This window comes from Macrobrachium rosenbergii, chromosome 32 (assembly GCF_040412425.1).
Source record: "Macrobrachium rosenbergii isolate ZJJX-2024 chromosome 32, ASM4041242v1, whole genome shotgun sequence".
NCBI classification, from domain to species: domain Eukaryota; kingdom Metazoa; phylum Arthropoda; class Malacostraca; order Decapoda; family Palaemonidae; genus Macrobrachium; species Macrobrachium rosenbergii.
The window spans coordinates 5,075,236-5,091,624 of NC_089772.1; the positions used below are offsets into that span (position 1 = coordinate 5,075,236).

The 16,389-nt window shown below is 38.3% G+C and overlaps 1 protein-coding gene across 1 annotated transcript in view; it reads right to left on the reverse strand.

Annotated features, from left to right (window-relative positions):
- Window positions 1–2,498: 2,498 nt before the first annotated feature.
- The window catches only part of Atg17 (autophagy-related 17), a 148,897-nt gene continuing 135,006 nt past the window's right edge, over window positions 2,499–16,389 (reverse strand). Inside the window, 1 exon segment of the mRNA XM_067132745.1 lies at window positions 2,499–3,137. Within this exon segment, the coding sequence (XP_066988846.1) occupies window positions 2,946–3,137 (192 nt within the window). The 3' untranslated portion in view covers window positions 2,499–2,945.

The following is a 16,389-nucleotide window of genomic DNA, read 5'->3' on the forward strand; positions in this document are numbered from 1 at the left end:
AAATAATATTATACTTAACAGCTGATGTAAAAATACAAAAACTAAACTCAAAACCGCCTTTTTCGTGCTACGAAGCGACCCATTGCCAATACACACCTCTGACCTCATTTTCTAAACTCCGCGGCCTCACCGTTCAAATAAGTTGTATCAGTCTTGAAGGATATCATTTTCAGCACTATAAAAACTCCATTTTGAACATTTTCACTAAAATACACAATATCACATGACTTCTCAACACAGATAAGTTATGGCAAGCTTTCCTTGCCAACAACCACAAAACTGACCTCCTTTACGTAATTACGCAGTAATTACCTTTCTCATCGGGTTAAAAGGAATACCTCATGAATCGCGAACCCTGGCAACTGCTTCTTTCTGCCGCTTGGAAAATACTACATATTTTCTTTCATAAAAAAAAAATTTCCGTTTCTAATTTCACCACCTGGTGGCCGTTGTTAGAATTAGCACATATCCGGCTGATTTTGACATTTTACATGTACTAGAGACCCTTAACTTCTGGAAGTGCTACTGACTTCGAGTGTCATCACGTTCTCGGTCAAGTGTGGATGGGCATATGAATATGGGAGTCTTTGCGTCATGTTGAGGCAAATATGAATTTCGGAATGTGGGCACATACGCGCACGCATGTGCTGTTTCGCCAATAGCAATTCCATCAGTGTTCACTTCTCCCATTCTTTTTATAATCTTTCCAGCTTCAACTGGAGTCTAATTTCTTATATTTTATCCCCAATCTATTCTTTAGGCCTACCATTTAGCTATCTATAGGCCCGTCTACTATCTATTATTGTATGAATAGTTTTTTTATCTTATATTTTCTTTGTTTTTACCAACATGAGATGTTCTTCTTTCAACATTATTAAAACTCCAATAATGACATTACACAAGTAAGGTAATTTTTAACACCAATTACCAGATGAAATCAACCATTATAAAAGAATCTTCAGCTATTTAGGAATTAATCATAAAACCAACAGCAACTGAGGGTTAAAAAATGCAATTTCGAAATATCAACCATCACGACCTCAGTTTGATATTTTTGCAAATTTCAGTTTCTTTGAAAAATTTTATAAAGAAAAAATGCAAGACGAAAACGCACTACTGTGTGAAAAGCAACAACACACATGCTCTCAATGGTACTTGGAAATACCATCCAATACAAAACAAACATCTTCTCAGTTTGAAAATGTCACCAAAAAACGTGCACACACACACACACACACACACACACACACACTCAGACTCACCAGGCGGAAAACACAGCAATGCATTTTTTCACCAAGACTTCAAGAACTAAAATTTCATACAATGACCTTCTGGAAATCATTAGGCAAACAGTAATGAATATTATCAGTACCTTAGGATGATCTTTCTTGCTGGACCATAACACCGACTCTGCAAACGCTGGCCTATAACCAGGAAATTGCCCAATTTGGGTATCATTTCACGTGAGCTTCTCAACTCCTTCACTACTCTCAGTATTGCAGATGAGGACAGGAAAGGCTCCAGCCTTTAAAACTCCCACAGAATAGAGAATGGGACGTCGAGTAGTAGAAGACATTCCCAGAGCTTATAATGTTTTCCTGACGAGTGCAGAAAGAAATCGTTTTCGTTCTATGTGCACAAACATGAGATGACTTCTGAAAAACAAACAAATGAATAAACAAATGACTTATTCATATGGAACGACGAGAGATGCTGTTGTTGATGGTCAGAGACACGACAAACGCATTCCTTTCCCAGAGCTCCAGCAGGAGATAAAAAGGAAGGGGCTCTCGACTGATGCTGACGATCAATACTTCGATCTTGACGATATCAAGAAAAGGCTCAACAGGATTGGAATGACAACTGCGATTGGATAACAATAGGTATGATTATTACGTGTATTAATAATGTATTAAGTTGACAGGAGCGTCCTTGCCCATGAGCTTTTATTGTCAATTAAGTTATGAATTTTCAGATGCTGCACTGACCCGTGAATGCGTCCTCTTGAAAAGGTCTTTTCAGTGAATGGTTTCCTGTCATAGGTCCCAAACTGCAGAGTATATTAATAAAAATCATTCAGAGTCCTTTACATTGGTTTCCTTTAATGCTGCATCTTTTACAATGGTAAGCTTATATTCTTGAACGTCTGTCTTCAAAGTTTCCAAAAGCAGCAACGGTATTTTTCCGTCATTTCGAAGTCTTATTCTTATTTCATCTTCCAAAACTTGTCTTGGAACTGTTACGACTTTGAATGAGACAGGATTCGGGAATTGGAGGTTTTATTACTATTATTATTATGCACTCGATCTGTGATGGTGAAACAGCTTCTGCACACAGTGCATTTATGTACAGGTTTTATCATTATCATCTTTGTTTATAACCAGTTCTTGGCAACGAATAACCTTTACTTCCTTCTCTCTAATCCGGGTTAGGCTAAAGTCTATGAATTTTTAAATACTTTTTTCTTTTGTTACCTACTGTATACATTTTTTCTGTCCTTTACCTACAATGGTATAAAACCTTTCTTAAGCTACCTAAATATCTCATTCCCTCTTCTTCACACTAATTACAAAATATTCTATTATATTCGTAATTCTTAAATTTTTCAGCTTTCCAATGTAGGATAACCCCAGTTATTCCCTTGGAATACAATTTCCTTAAATTTCAATTTCACAATTAGACCTGGCCTTCAAATCTGCCAAAACCCCTAAAACACGCCTTCTGTTCGTGGCATCTTCCAACCCCAGATGGAGTTACACTGATTTGGCCTCATGTTCGCACGAGCTTTGCTTCCACGAAGCAGCCCGCACCTAGTACCAAGTGGGACACAGTGAACACAGGGGGTACTTCTTGACGTAGTGGAGGTGTACAGCGTGGAACCTCTTCTTCAAGAACCAACAGATGGAGCCTTCGATGCCTGCCGCGGTGCCAAGAACAGCCTTGGGCTATTGGGTGGGGGAGGACTGTGTCAGCGCCGTATGAGTGGACAGTGCCGTGTGGGTGGACAGCGTCTGGGGAGACTCGACAGGCCTCCGGGAGACGGAGAACTCCTTTCGGGCGTTGTCCTCGCCGTCCCAGGGCTTCGCCATCACGCGGTAGAACTTGGTTCCCTTGGCCACGCGGAATCTGTTCTCGTCCTGGAAAGACATGAGAAGAAAAAGGTCTGTAATATCTATAATCAGCCTTTATAGCCTCTTGAATAACCGTTAAAAATAAGAAACATTCAATTCATAATACTAATAATAATACATGATTATTAGAAAATTTAGTAATCACAAGGAGAGAGAGAGAGAGAGAGAGAGAGAGAGAGAGAGAGAGAGATTCGGGAATTCAAGTTTGGTTACTACTTAAGGTAAACAGCTTCTTGCAGTCTACTTTATTTATACTTTTGAGTACCTTAAAAGTTTCTGTCAATCGTCTTCTTAATTACCGCTTTTCTGGCGAGGACAAATTCCGGCACTCTACCTACCTTTTGATATGAAAGAGAGAGAGAGAGAGAGAGAGAGAGAGAGAGAGAGAGAGAGAGAGAGAGAGAGAGAGAGAGAGAGAGAGAAGACCTTCTCTCATAAATAATAACTGAGCATCAAGGAAGGCCGGGCCTAATATCATGGCAAAACACCTTACTGCGAAAGACTGCCCCATAAATCTGATAGATTCAATGTCGCTAGGGCGCATAAAGACACACTTGTAAGTCTCAAGCTTTGATTTATTACTCTTGGCCACAGGACTTCGCTTTCTAGGGTCCATTTTCGATTCGTTCATTTAGCAAGAAATCTCTCGTTTTTTGTGAGTCCTTCGGTGAGCACAAATATTCCGGTCGGACCACGGAACTGCGAAGTTGATATCTAATATGTATCACGGATGTAAGACTTGGAGTTAGTTCCTTCTTTTACTGCTTTTCAATCTCTAAATGTGACCAATGATAATTCATCCACACAAACCAACTACATTGTGAAAATGCGTTATCACATAAACGAATCAGAAAACGCAAGACTATCGTAAGATATGCCATTTCTCAGTTTAAAAAAAATGAAAAAAGGCAATTATCAATCGGTACAATAATAACGAAAATATTAAGAGGCAACTGAACACCAACACATGAAATATATTCGTATCTACCGGTCATCTAAAGAAAAAGCAATTCACAAAGTTCACAGCTCATATTCACTGAGCCTGTCGTAACTGTTTAGTAGCCTGTCGTAACTACATCAATAGCATTTGGCAGGCTGGCTATTCAACAACAATATCAGACGGCGATATATACACTACAGAATGTCACTAACCCTACTTTCGTTGTGACAAATATGAAATTTTAGTTTAGGAACAAAAGACATTTTACAGCTGTAACAAGCAGATGCACTATATCCGTATTTAATTCGTCTTCCAGCAAAAGAATAATATAATCTATAAGAAAAAACTATGATTCAATTACCCAAAACATTGCTATATTTGCACGTCTAAAACAATATTCAATTACCACCCAAAACAAAAAGCTGAGACTCCATAATCTTTCCACTAAAAAAAAAACGTGAAATTCAATTAACCCCAAAAAAGCGACACATTCATTAATATCTCAAAGAAAAAACAGTCAGACGTTTCAACTGCCAAGAAAAAAACTGTAGCAATTATCCTTAGCAGAGAGAGAGAGAGAGAGAGAGAGAGAGAGAGAGAGAGAGAGAGAGAGATTACACCCCACCAACTAGAAATTCGATCATCCACAAGCAGTACTTTCTCCCTTGCATTGTTCTACCCTGATGGTATCGCAAAATGTGACAGCCTGTACCACATTGCACTATACTTAACCGAAAATATTTGGGAGAGCGGATGACCTTGAACTCGCATACAAACGCTTGCGCAAGAAGGGCGGGTGGCGTCGTTCACCCGGTAAAAGGCAAGGTAGGGCAAAAACACCTTTTTTTTTAATTCAGATGCTTATTTATTTATTTATTTATTTATTTATTTATTTATTTATTTATATATTTATTTATATGTGTTTACCTTTTTCTTCGAACTTTGTTCTGAATGTCGTAAGGACTGACAGGTAAAATGCTAATCCCAAGAACAAGACTATTGGAGATAAAATACTAAGAATTTATAACATTAACTTCCGTTGAGAGGATAAACAGAATCCGTAATTAAGAAGAAAGATATATGCAAGTATATATCCAAATTTATAAGATCAGAATAAAAATACAGGGCTTTACTCACAGGTTCAACAATCAATACTTTAATAAAAAAATTCAAGACTTGACTCACAGGTTCAACTGGACGTATTAATACTTTAATAAAGTCGCATATTACAAATAAAGTCGTGTAATAAGAAGGAAAATATCGAAAAACTTAAGTGGATTACGGCCATTAAAATTAGCACAGCTGAGTTGCCAGGATATAGACATATATATATATATATATATATATATATATATATATATATATATATATATATATATATATATATATATATATATATATATATATATATATATATATACACATACATACACACACACACAAATGAATTGCGTTTCTGAGTGATAGCGCGAGAAACGCTGACGCATGTAACTTCTGACACTGCAGAACTTGTGCACAAGCATGACCAAGCAAAGGAGTTAAACTCTAAGGCAAGGAAACCGCGGAAAGCCGTGAAGCAAAATACAATGTACACTAAAAAAAAACTCTTTGAGACAAAATGCATCAGCTCTCCTTTATCAGAAAACAACAACGGATGTTCTGAGGACTCACGAGAAGAGAGCGTGAAACAATATATGACTTCCATCACATTACGAAATAAGAGAAACAATGATAATAAAATTCAATATAAACCAAACAAAATAAGGTAAGATTTTTAGCTCATCATCATATATCATCATTAGCACACATTCACAAACTCGGCAATGAGCGCTATCGCAAATAAGGCTCACTGAAGGTCTACAATTGCCGAGTCATTGACAATACATCAGGGGAAAAAATCTGTTTCTTTACCTGCCAGTAACCGAACATTCTTCAAAATGGATACGCCATTAAGGATAATCGCTTATTACTCTAATAAATGTTCACAAATTACATCAAGTTCTGGGATACCCCATGAAGGATTATAGCTTATTTCTTTCATAAATGCTCATAAATTTCCTCAACTAGTTCGGGGATCTCCCATGAAGGATAATCGCTTCTTTCCTTAACAAATGCTCACAAATTATCTCAACTAGTTCAGGGATACCCTATGAAGGATAATAGCTTCTTTCCTTAACAAATAATCACAAATTATCTCAACTAGTTCCGGGATAACCCATGAAGGATAATCGCTTCTTTCTTTGACAAATGCTCATAAATTATCTCAACTAGTTCAGGGTGTAACAATATGTGAATGTTGTGATCTAGATTTTGTAAGTTGTCAGTGTATGAATATTATTTGGTACGCTGTCTAAGTTTGTGAATCATATCTGTTGTTTATGTTTTAGCACGTCACGTGACCAGAGCGTCATTCGCATCTCCCCCGCTCTCCGAAATGGCGGCTCGTCAACACTGTACAAAAAATTGGTAACCTGTTTAATAAACTAATGTTAACTACCCTCAGCTTATTAAGAACCGGTAACAGGGATACCCCATGAAGGATAATCGCTTCTTTCCTTAACAAATGCTCATAAATTATCTCAACTAGTTCATGGATACCCCATGAAGGATAACCACTTCTTTTCTTAACAAATGCTCACAAATGACCTCAACTAGTTCATGGATACCCCATGAAGGATAACCACTTCTTTTCTTAACAAATGCTCACAAATGACCTCAACTAGTTCAGGGATACCCCATGAAGGATAATCACTTCTTTCCTTAACAAATGCTCACAAATTATCTCAACTAGTTCAGGGATACCCCATGAAGGATAATCGCTTCTTTCCTTAACAAATGCTCACAAATTATCTCAACTAGTCCAGGGATACCCCATGAAGGATAATCGCTTCTTTCCTTAACAAATGCTCATAAATTATCTCAACTAGTTCAGGGATACCCCATGAAAGATAATTGCTAAATTTTATGCTATAAGTTACATACATACATATATGTAATGTATACACAAACATATACATACATACATTTAAGTAATTTTATACACATACTGTACATACATGTAACATGTGTACATACTCGTACATATGTAATATACAGGTACCATACGCAACACAGCTAACGCACACAAAACTAAGCCAAATAAAAATGGAAATGAAACAGACTCACACATCATTATTTCAATAGCATGTAAGTGAACACACCAAAGCTCTGGCCACAGCTTGTTCTTACACAGTCACAAATTAAATCTGCAGGAGGAGTGATGTTCGTCCAGAAAATTACTGGGTACCTTGTTTGGCTTCGCTCCTGGGAACAAGCAGGGAGGAGGGAATACAGGTAGGGTCGGGTGACGACAGAGAGAGAGAGAGAGAGAGAGAGAGAGAGAGAGAGAGAGAGAGAGAGAGAGAGAGAGAGAGAGAGAGAACTGTTCATCATCATATTCCCCAATACTCGCCCTCACTAAATCAAGCGACTGCTATGATAGGATCTTCAAGCTAAACCAAGTACGAAAGGCGGACGGCTAATAATGTCAAATTAACTATAATGACTTAGGTAGGTTGACTGCTTTATGGGATAGCTCTTCTCGATTACCATTTAACAACAATTAGACGGTGAGAGGTTCAAGTAAAACCTTCTCCACACATACAGAGGTCAGAGCGATACATCCCTCCCCGTCCCCCCGACGAAAGCACGCACAGTTTGATTCTTATTACTCTTCAATTTCCAATAACCTTAGTTTCTTTCCCTCCTCAGACTATGGATTTCATTAGCTATCGCTACATTACTGGATCCCACTGCAATTCCACATTATTTAACGAATTACGCGGAACTGGAAGTCATTTTTCTTTTATTTTCTTCTATTTATGACGTTTTTTTAGCTATATACAATAAGAATTTGTATATCGCCCTAATAAAAAATAACAGAATCCTAATTTTCTGCATCGAAACAAACTAATAGCTCAACCTGAAAAATGACTTCAATATTTAAACCACCCATACGACAGTTTTCTGTACAACGAATCGACGAAATTATTATATTCACAACTCCATAAAAATTTGTTCCCCGTAAGTAAATATTCCCAGCCATGCAAACTACAACTGTTGCGTTTACAACTGCTAAAAAAAAAAAGATTTACAAACAGTAATATTTTCATATTTACAGGTCTTAAAATTAAGTTCTTCAAGCGGTAATATTCCATCCAATGGCTAGTTGAAGTGTTAGGCTGTCGGAGGCTGTGATTTCCGAACGTTTACATAAACAGGCGGTTCTAGACTCCTGAAGAAGGTACGTGGGGTTCATACTAATATGTTCGAAAAAAAAATCTCCGCAACGTACTGGTTTTGACTCACGTTTTTCTGGTGAATTAATTGCTGAGAAAATCAACCAATTAATAAGAACTGTTGACATTTCCTATTTAATGCTAACAGGGTTAAAAGATATACAAATATATGGAATTACTGCCCATACCTTCAGAATCTCATATTTGCCTGGAGAAATAAAGTAGAAAACAAACGCCGTATATTATCAATCTTCACGTAAAACATTTAATGTCAAAATGCTACAGTATGGATCAAACATCTGGTTCCAGTAACTGGCAACCAAAATGAATACCCACTGATGCCTTCTCGTTCTATATAATGGCAACAGTTGACCTCTTGAGAACAGTGCTCTTTCTTACAGTTCTTTCTGTTGCTACAACTAGTTTCTCTTCTCTTTGTATGTAACTAGTTTCATATAAGAAGTCTGATGTGAATGTGTAAGACCTCCTGGGTTACCACTCCCTTTCATAACGTAGGCTGATTCAGCCATCAACTTGCCAACTTTGAAAACCTTGTGTAATCGCTCTCCACTGGAGCTTGTGACATTATGGTAAGGGACAAAACAACACAGGCACCCTACGTTTGGTTTTAGACCTTCCTCTTTCCTTCTGATTTCTGCCAGCTTAAACTTCTGTTGCAAATAATAGTGACACTGGTCTTCCTCTATTTCAGTTGGTATTTCGCTAAGCCCCAGTCTCTACCCTACTAGTTTTCTGCCATTATTCCTTTTTTCGGGTGGCTTCATTAGGAACTGTTCTCTACCCTACTAGTTCTCTCTCTTTTGTTGTAAAGGGACTAAAGGTAAAACAAAAAATTGCAGGATTTCTCTTTCACTCTATTCTGTTTGTTTACGCAAAGCCCTGACAGCTTCTCCGAACACAAAATAAGACAAAATAACACCTCCTGGGGAGAATGAACTGCTATAGCCTTGGACTTGAACTGTTTCAGTATTCTGTTTTTCCGGTTTCGTATAATGCCCTTCTGCCGAATGGCGGGTCTATCGGTCTTGCGGAACTTCAAGTACTTATTTTAATCAAAACGTCGAAGAGGACAATCTACGAGCGCCAGCTTACATATACAAAGCGCCGAAGTTTTTTAGGCGCAATCGAGTATTCTGTACAGCGTATAATGCTGTATGAAACTCTCAGCCACGGCCCCGTGATGACATGTGCTGTTGGCACCTGTAGCGGTGCCAGACGCATGATCATGGCTAACTTTAATCTTAAATAAAATAAAAACTACCGAGGCTAGAGGGCTGCAATTTGGTATGTCCGATGACTGGAGGGTGGATGATCAACATACCAATTTGCAGCCCTCTAGCCTCAGTAGCTTTTAAGATATGAGGACGGACAGAAAAAGTGCGGACGGACAGAAAATAGCCATCTCAATAGTTTTCTTTTACAGAAAACTAATAATGGGACTGATGGACTTAGCAAAATGGTTATTTTGAATGGACTTGGCAAAATGTTTATTTTGTAAAGAGTTTACTGCATTATTAGAGAGAGAGAGAGAGAGAGAGAGAGAGAGAGAGAGAGAGAGAGATACACAAGTAAGACATTGAAAATTATTGATCAACACTTAAACAAAGGAACAAAGTAAAATAATCCCTATTTAAAGATTCTGACCAACGACGCGCAAAGCACAAACGACAAATTATGGCAGCATTTGCAACAACAACAACAACAACAATAATAATAATAATAATAATAATAATAATAATAATAATAATAATAATAATAATTATTATTATTATTAAATAAACAAAAGACTAATCAACAACATCCAGAGACGAAACACCAAGAAAAGATATGAACACAACGACACGACGATAACGAAAAAGCCGGTACACTAGGATCTAGAAAAGGGAGGAGGAGGAGGAGGAGTCGAGGAGTCGAGTGAGAAGGAAAAGAAGGAGTAACACGCAGAGGGAGAAGAAACCAGAAGTGAGAGAGAGAGAGAGAGAGAGAGAGAGAGAGAGAGAGAGAGAGAGAGAGAGATCGAGATAGTATTTGGTGGAGGAGGTCGGGATAGGACGGGAGGGGGGAGGTAAATGCAGTGAATGCGGGATGGGCGTACGAGAAGTGGGTAGGGGTGGGGGCAGTAGGGGGAAGGACAGAAGTGCAGGTATGGGCGTGGTGTGCAACACATTGGCCCATTGCCCACTTGCTGAGATTTGAGCAGCATCTGCCCGTTTTTTTTTTAAGACTGGTCGGGAGGTAAGGGTGAGGGAGGGAGAGAGGGAGACAGAGAGAGAGAGAGAGAGAGGGGGAGACTGTTGGTGTAGCGGAGGGTATGAAAGTCAAGGAGAAACGTTGCTTGAAGGAACAGATTAATAAACAGAGAGAGAGAGAGAGAGAGAGAGAGAGAGAGAGAGAGAGAGAGAGAGAGAGAGAGAGAGAGAGAGAGAGGATTATACATATTGCTGGGACTAAGACTCTTTAATAAGTAAGAAAAGGTAAAGTAATCGTGTTTACTCTTTAACCGAAATACTGTATATGACTAGAACTTCAACATCTAACGATAATTCTTGCACAGTAGTTTGACCAAAAGTCTTACAATTAAAGAAGAAATAAGAACAAGAAACTGGAAGTCTCCAATATCCACATTTGCCACATAAATAATACGTCACTTTCACAAAGTACTGTCTATACCTATTTTGAAAAATTTTAGTCATCCAAACTATTATATATACATATATATATATATATATATATATATATATATATATATATATATATATATATATATATATATAGAGAGAGAGAGAGAGAGAGAGAGAGAGAGAGAGAGAGAGAGAGAGAGAGAGAGAGAGAGAGAGAGAGAGAGAGAGAGAGCTGAAGATGAAAATATAAACAGCAATAAAATTCAATAACCAGAAAACCAACTTCGCAAGAGAAATTTATGAAAAGCAACAGCCTTAGAGCCCGTGACGGTTAAATGCACCACAATGACCTTAAATAACGGTCACGTTATGTCCCAGGACCGCGAGAGATCCCATTTTGAATGAAGACCAGACCAGGGTCAAGAGGTTTTTAATACCCTAACGCAACAGTCAAGGTTAAGTGAAAAAAAAAGAGACAATGACTCGACAAAATCACTCGGAGTAAAAATATGCGTCAAAGAGAGAGTTATGTTATCTTAAGTACAAGATGGTGCGATAACAATTTCATCGCCGGTTTAAAGAGAGAGAGAGAGAGAGAGAGAGAGAGAGAGAGAGAGAGAGAGAGAGAGAGAGAGAATGCCTTTACCAAAAGCGATATCTTGCATGGTGAAATTCCTTGACTGCACGCCAAGTCAGGCACGGGGAATACCTTTGGGATACATTAAAGGAATTTCTCTTTGATAAAATTTAGCAAAAGACATTCATATTAATAATTCAATGTTACATATTTTTCAAGATACAGTAATAGAATTTCCATTTTCACTATTTTTCTTATGATACACAAAAGTTCTACGGTGATCAGACATTTTTTCAAAACCCTTATTTGTAAAATTGACGGATAGCAAATTATCCTGCAACTTTTAAAGGAACTCCAACGTAAATTAATATAATTCACCGTCGAGGACTAAGAGACGTGTGGATAATACATCAACGACTCGTGAGCTTAATAAGTATAAAACTCCAGCCAACATATTATAAATTCAAGCACCGAATCTGCTTACGACAACCAAACACCTCCCCGTTAACCATAACCCCCTTCCTTACCGGAAAAAAGTGAGCTAAAAAAATTAATTTCAGAAAATTACATACCAAATCACGGAAATTATCTAACTGTTATTTCAAAAAGTAAAAACTTAGAAGCATACAATCTCTTCTTATCACATTACAAAAAAAAAAAAATTATCGAGCGTTTAAATCCCTATAACCAATCTAAATGACAGCTACGGTTATGGCAACACTATACGTAAAAGTCTACACAAGGGATAAGTTATTCTTCTCCAGAAAGTCTACACAACATAGGTAAATAAAAACAAATTTCATAACCCAGGAGCAACAAAATTTAAATAATACCCTCCAGATAATCAAGTTTAATAAATGACGCAGTTGCATCCGGTTATATAGTAATAATATTTGGATAAAGCCATTCATATTAACAATAACATTTAAAAAATTATGGAAAACTGAATTTCATGAAAAAGCAAATCTTTTCCAATTAATATGCAATCTATAAATTTGGCTAATATACTGCACTAACAATTTAAAATTAAGTGTAAAACCACAGTGGCTACTGCTGCTGTCAATAAGAAAATAACGTCTATACTAGATCAGCCTAATATTCCACAGTGGCTACTGCTGCTGTTAATATGAAAATAACGTCTATACTACATCAGCCTAATATTCCTACTGAAATTCAATGACGGTTTACCTCTTCAAATCTTCTATAACGTTTTTTTGAAATGGAGTTACAAATAAAGAAATTAAATAAAATGAAATTCTTATCTACATGGAATTTATAGACAGACCTGGCAAATATTCTTAAAGACTTTGGGGTTGCAATATATACCATAACCATCGGAAATTTTCTTTAGACAAAATAGATATATCTAAGACAGTCTAATAACGAAAATCATACTGAATGAAATCAAACGCGGGTAAATATGGAGCTAAACTAGAGAGCAAGGCTGCCAGCCAAGGAAGGGAGGTACAAATAGATATTAACAACTAAATATGATACCTAAGCAAACGAACACGCGTGTAATGTGCGCCATGTTGGTGGTGGTAATTTCAACGTCTAGATACCTATCACCCTCCGGTGGCGTGTATACTCTGACACCGACACCCTTTCAAAATTGCCGCGGCTTATTCTCTCTCTCTCTCTCTCTCTCTCTCTCTTAAGAAACACCGGCTGCAAACTTTATGTAATCTTGTGTCGACATCTCAAATGCACACATTCATGTTACATTGCTGGCATTTTTTTTTTCTTGTCTGTTGCTCCTCCTTACGAAAATTGCCCGGCTGAGATTTTGCCGGGAACTCATCTCCAATCTCATATTTCACTTCTGATAGAAATCTCACCTGAGAGGATTTCTCGCCACTACTGTGAACTGACGTCGAGCCCTTTGCAAGGTCTAGCCGTAACAGAATGGTTAACTGCGTATCATTGTCGATAAATGTGAAAGAAAAAGCCCAAAAGTCACTTACATACGTACATTGACACTGCACGATAATATATATATATATATATATATATATATATATATATATATATATATATATATATATATATATATATATATATATATATATATATATATATATATATATATATATATATATATATATATATATATATATATATATATATATATATATATATATATATATATATATATATATAGGAGAGAGAGAGAGAGAGAGAGAGAGAGAGAGAGAGAGAGAGAGAGTGGAATTAATTGGAAATGAAACACATCAGGTTTTTAATAAATTCACAGCACTCAATCTTCGGTAGAGAAATAATAGTTTTCCCTTTTCCACAGGAAGACATTTATGTTCTTCGGACCTCACTCAAGGTGGGTGAGGGCTTCACCCGACGGATGATAATCCAGTCCTGAAGAGGTATAAATCCAACTATATCATTCTCCTGGACACATTATTTTCCCCTATCTTTGTACGTCCTATAAATCCTCATAATCCTTTCTGGAGGCACTTTAATCCTATTTAACGCCTCAATACAAAATCCCAATATGACGACTGCAACTCATCCTTCAACCATTCTTCCAAGATACCCCATGCCCATCCAATAAAACCCCTCCTCCACCCCTCCCCCCATACTTCGGTCAATCCCTACCCATTTCTCCACTTCTACCCTCCAGGAACCCCTCTCTCAACGCACCCCCCCCCCCACCTATTCTAGTTAGCACAAATAACCTGTCAGAAATCAGATTAAGGTTTTATGCAGATCTTTTCGCCGCTTACCTTTGGTCGACGTGTTAATACCCACAGATGGTAGTCTCGCACGCTTAAGATAATCACGGGAGGGCGATAAAAAACAGGGGGAGGGTGATGGGTCAGGGAGAGGGAAGGGGGAGAAGGGAAGGTAAAACGTGGAAGATGACGGACGGGAGGTTCTGGCTGGAATGGATACAAGGAGAGAAGAAACGGGGTAGGAATAGGAAACGAGAGATAGAGTAGGGGCTTACACTTTATTGCAAATTCAGACAGATAAAGAAAATATTCACTGTGCAAGAAAAAACTAGTGCTTAAAACCAGCAACCCTAAGCTTGGCCTTGACCTTTTACCTTAACCTTTTACCTTAAAATCAACGCAGTATCACCTTACACCACTTGAAATGGAGGAGCAATCATAAGATGTGGACTCTTGATATCTATAGTCCAACGAGCCTCGTCCGGGCAGACATACGGTCGAATGAACGAGCGATTTATTCGATTAGTAATCTCTCTCTCTCTCTCTCTCTCTCTCTCTCTCTCTCTCTCTCTCTCTCTCTCTCTCTCTCTCTCTCTCTCTGATGGATCCTACAATCCCATGGCAATTGAGACTTTCCGGGTTCGTTTCTTTGGAAAATGGAGTGATTTGAGTCTGCGAGCGTAAGCTAAGAAGTATGTATGCGGTGGCTGGTCGACTTAGTGGGTTGAAGCCTGGGATGAGAAAGGAAAAATAACAGATGTGTGTGATCATCACTCTGTAAAAACACCACACCAAACGAAATGGATTCAACGAGGTGAGCCCGACTCAGACGGGATGAAACCGCTTGACGAATTTATTTCTCATCAGACTCAGAAGGCAGCATATGCAAGTGTATAAAGGATGTTATAAGAAGAATTTTCGCTTTTTTACTAAATGCCTCTTCATTTTAAGTCACTAAGCTTTCCAAAAATAGGGAACTTACTTGCTATCCTCTGCGCCTTCAAGATTCCGTAAGATACAGCCGTTTCAGTGGAAGGTTTATTAATGCATAACATGAAGTTATACGACACATGAATCATATTTTTTCTCTCTGACCGATAATACTATTCCAAAAGCTTTGAGGTCAACGCCAGACCAACGTTTCAGTCCTTCCTCTCGGAGACCTTCCATCCCATATACAGAAAAAAAAAAAAAAATCGACGTAACCGGGACAACTAATAAATGTTGACAGACCAATAGCCGGCATGCCGAATAAGAATCCAGCTACCTCAAATTCTTCGGTCTACCGGATCTATAACTGGATTGAGAGAGAGAGAGAGAGAGAGAGAGAGAGAGAGAGAGAGAGAGAGAGAGAGAGAGAGAGTCTCCAAAACCGTTTCATCCCCAGTGCGGCGAGGTGTACCTCATCGAGGCCCTCCCATTCTGATGGCATATATTTTTGACGGAGCAATGATCACTCACATCCAATGTTTTTAGTTTTCTGTAAAAGGAAACTATTGTGCCGGCTTTGTCTGCCCGTCCGCACTTTTTTTCTGTCCGCCTTCAAATCTTAAAAACTACTAAGGCTAGAGGGCTGCAAATTGGTATGTTCATCACCCACCCTCCAATCATCAAACATACCAAAGTGCAGCCCTCTAGCCTCAGTAGTTTTTATTTTATTTTATTTAAGGTTAAAGTTAGCCATAATCGTGCCCTGGCAACTATATAGGATAGGCCACCACCGGGCCGTGGTTCAATTTTCATGGGCCGCGGCTCTTACAGCATTATACCAAGACCACCAAAAGATAGATCTATTTTCGGTGGCCTTGATTAAACGCTGTAGCGGCTGTACAGGAAACTCGATTGCTCTTTGGTGCATTTTTTACTTATTTTTTCTCGTCTTTGGTTATCTCCTCACTCTAGTGCAATCTCCAACAACCGACTAACAACTAGGTACATAATTCACTGCTTGGGTCAAGAGAAGAATACTGGATCTTAGGGACCTCCCCCCGCTCGTCCCTCCTCGTCCGGTTCGAGTTTAGAAAACTGATCGTCCAGTTCTGTGTGTGTGTATGTGTGTGTGTTTTGAGAGAGAGAGAGAGAGAGAGAGAGAGAGAGAGAGAGAGAGAGAGAGAGAGAGAGAGAGAAAGGGGACT